The 4434-nt window shown below is 33.9% G+C and overlaps 1 protein-coding gene across 1 annotated transcript in view; it reads right to left on the bottom strand.

Annotated features, from left to right (window-relative positions):
- LOC122265369 (uncharacterized) overlaps positions 1 to 3921 on the bottom strand; it is a 22714-nt gene extending 18793 nt beyond the window's left edge. The window contains exon 1 of the mRNA XM_086534579.1: positions 3807 to 3921. Coding sequence (XP_086390705.1) covers positions 3807 to 3921 — 115 coding nt within the window. The remainder of the gene's footprint in view (positions 1 to 3806) is intronic.
- Between the last annotated feature and the right edge of the window lie 513 nt (positions 3922 to 4434).

The raw sequence follows: 4434 nt of genomic DNA on the forward strand, positions 1-4434 counted from the left end.
ATATATGTATATATGTACATATATACTTTATATATATATATATATATATATATATATATATATAATAACAATATGTATATATATGTATATAAATCAATATTATATATAAATATATATTTATATATATAACATATATATAATATATATATATAAAATATACATAAATACATATATATAATTATGTATATATTTAAAATATAAGGTATATATGTATATATACATGTATACTTATATATATATAATAAAATATATAAATGTATATATATGTATATAAAATATACATATATGTATATAAATATATATATATATATAAATCTATATATATATATATATTAATATTAATAAATATATATATTATATATCATATATATATATATAATATATATATATATTTATGTATATATAATATATAGATAATGTATATATATAATATATATATAATATATATAAAATATATATATATATATTTATATATATAATAATATATATATATAATATATATAATATGGAGGTTTATAAACATATAATATATATATATAATATATATATATATATATATATAAATATATATTTATTCATATATAATGCAGGTTATAACACACACACATACACATGTTTGTGTGGTGCATATATATATATATATAATTATATATAAATTATATATATATATATAAAATATATATATATACAATATATATATATATATATATAAATAATACATATATATATATGTATATATATATATATTATAAATTTTAATATATATATAAAATATTATAATATATATATATTTTATATATATATATCTATATATAATTTTTAAAATATAGTATAATTAAATATATTATAAATAAAATATATATAGTATATAATATGTATATATATACATAAAAAATATATATACATAAAAATATATATATATATTATATATTATATATTAATATATATAATATATATATTATATATACTATAATTATTATACATTATATATATATATATATTTTATATATATATATAAATATATATAATACACAAAACACACACCAAAAACACACCCAAACACAAGCACAAACACACACACACACAAACACACACCCCATTTAAAAAATTTTGAAATTTACAAAATTTCCATCCATACAACAACAAACACATACACACACACACACCACACACACACACACCACACACACAACACATAACACCAAAAACAAACAAACAAACAAACCCACACCATCCAAACACCCCACCCCCCCCCCATAAATATTTATAAATACAAACACCACACACACACACAAACACACAAAAACCAACACACCCACACACACACACACACACACACACACCCAACACAAACCAAACACACACACACACACCACACAAACACCACAAAAACCCCACACCACACCACACCCCACACACACACCACACACACACACAAACACACACCAAACACACACCCCACACACCCCACAACAACCAACACACACACACAAAAACAAACCCCCCCCCCCCCCCCCCCCACACACCCCACACACCCCCAAAAAATACAAAACACCACACACACCCAACAAACCCAATCACCCCAAACCCCCCCAAAACCCCACACACCCCCAACCAGCAAACACACACCCCCCCCACACACCACCCACACCCCAAACCCAACACCCCCCCCCCCCCCCCCCCCCCCCCCCACCCCCCCCCCCCCCCCCCCCCCCCCCCCCACCCCCCCCCCCCCCCCCCCCCACACACACCAAACAAAAACACACTCAAAAACACAACCCCACACAAAAACCCCAAAACCCCAAAACAAATACCAACAAAACCACACCCCCCCCCCCCCCCCCACCCCCCCCCCCCCCCCCACCCCCCCCCCCCCCCCCCCCCCCCCCCCCCCCCCACACACAAAAAACACAAAAACACACACTCAAAACACACACACACTACAAACAAAACCCAAAACAGAAACACACAAAACACAAAAACACCAACACCCCACACAACAAACACACACACCCCCAAACACAACTCCCCACACAAACACAACACCAAAACAAAAAACCCCCCACCCCACACACACACCCCACCCCCCCCCACACACACCCCACCACACATATATAAATATAACATAAAAAAACAATTTAATAACAATATAAATAAATAAAAACCAAAAACCCCAAAAACACACAAAACAAAAACAAATACAAAACACACAAACACCTACAAAAAACACCCCCCCAAACAAAACACTCAAACACAACACACACACCCCAAACACTAAAACACACCAAAAACACACAAAACAAAAAACATATATTTTATATATTTTTTTAAAAATTTTTTCTTTTTATTGATAAATAACCTTTTCCCAAACTTTTTAAATTTTTAAGAAATAATTCCCCCCCTTAAAAAAACTTCCCCCGGGTAAACCAGGGACGGTTCACCGGCACCCAAAACCCTTTTAAATTTTATTTTTTTTCAAAACCCTTTCCCTAGCTGAAAATTCCCCAACTCAACTTTGCCTGCCCAACCCTTCTTTTCCCCGGTAATTTTTGTTTTTAAAAAAACCATTTTTAATAAGTGGGGTTATCAAAATATGATCTATTTGGTTACATACATGCATCTCACACATACATGTATTAATGCACACACACACACACACACACACACACACACACACACACACACACAGACACACACACACACGCACACACACACACGCACACACACACACACACACACTAAAGGTTTCAATAGAAATGTTCTGACATTGCTGATAGCAGTGTTTTGATTGACACATGGAAACTATAACATAGGTGAACAACTCCATATACTTTTGACTTTGATAAGTTTATTGAGACAGTGGTTACTTATATCTCAAAAGGATAAGGTAACATAGACTCCAATCTTAGTCCCTCTTTGGGCTCACATATCTTTTATGAACCTTACAGCTATGTCAACATTTATCCAGTGCAAAAGGCGGATTAATCGCAAGCATAAGAATTAACTGTTTACATATCAGGAGAGCGATATAACAGTATAAATTTTCACCCTCACCTCAATTATCACCCCTTGTTAAGTCCTCTCTGAAGGTCACATAATTACATACTTTAATATGTGACGCACATATATGTTAACAACACATACGTATGTTCCTGGAGGAAAAAAATTATCTGAGAGCCAAGAAAAATATTTGTATTCAACAGGATGATGTATCACGAATGATATTCACCCACATCTCAATAAAATCCTGCTCGGGCTATCATAGTCTCTGCAGAAGGGAAGTCACAATCGGATATACACAGTTGTCAACCACAATTATGTAATTGATGCAAAGTGATTGTACTTCTTCAAAAAATTCAATTACCTGGCTATTTCTAAACATCCATATAGATTGTTCGGGGAGTCAGGCTATCTTGAAGTTTCTGTAAATCTGAACCATGGGATACTTACTGTAAGATATAGTGTACTAAGGTGTGTGACCTTGGTGACTTACACACCCTGCATTCTTTTTCCTGTTCACCTGTCGGGACACCTAACTCCCAATTGTATTTATACCCTAACCTAATTCTCATATGCACAGAGTCTTTCCCCTTGCTCTTGCCCCTCCCATAAGTGAAGTCTGTATTCATCGCTAGATTCTTAAAATTGCAAGGTTTCGCTCGTCTCAATCGACCCGCCTTTCTTAATCTCATCATGGTCTAACTGTATCCTCTTGATATTGTTCCTTGCCTGCTTATGAGTCTGTGCACATTTTTGGCTGCCTCCTTCGCTACCTCATCCACAGCCTCATTAAGGTTGATACCGACATGCGATGGCATCCAGACGAATATAATCACACGACCCTCGCAGCCTATGAGCATTCAATCGGCACTCGTTAACAATGTACTCAAACGCAGGGCCCCTGCTGTTAAGTGAGTCCATCACTTCCCTTTTATCCACAAAGAAGTACCGTCACTATTGCCCATAACTCAGCCTGTGTCAATGATATATCCAACTGCTTGCGGTAATCATGACACTTACAGTGAGCTGTCTGATGATAACCCCACATCTACCATCCTTCAAAGCTTCAAAATCCATCGCAATAGACATGAGCAATATCAAGGCACGTTTGACTCCTTATATTATGATCATATTTTGCTTTAAGTTATTCATTGTTACACCTAATCTTGTCAATTCATATATAATCACTTTCCCATTAGCTTTCTCAAAAGCTTCCTGTAAATCTATAAAAAAACTATACTTTTCTGCATCATTGGATAAACACTGAATTACACAGTCTAATGTTCCCTTTCCCTTCATAAAACCGTACAAATTACAGAACAGTTTATCTTCAATCATGTACATTAGTCTATTTAACAATTTTCGCTCCATCATTTTACTTATACAGGAAGTCAGAGAAACAGGTCTGTAATCCCCAGCTGATTTTGGAATAGG

This window comes from Penaeus japonicus, unplaced genomic scaffold (genome assembly GCF_977035675.1).
Source record: "Penaeus japonicus unplaced genomic scaffold, GWHDUDI00000001_assembly GWHDUDI00000003, whole genome shotgun sequence".
Classification (NCBI taxonomy): Eukaryota; Metazoa; Arthropoda; class Malacostraca; order Decapoda; family Penaeidae; genus Penaeus; species Penaeus japonicus.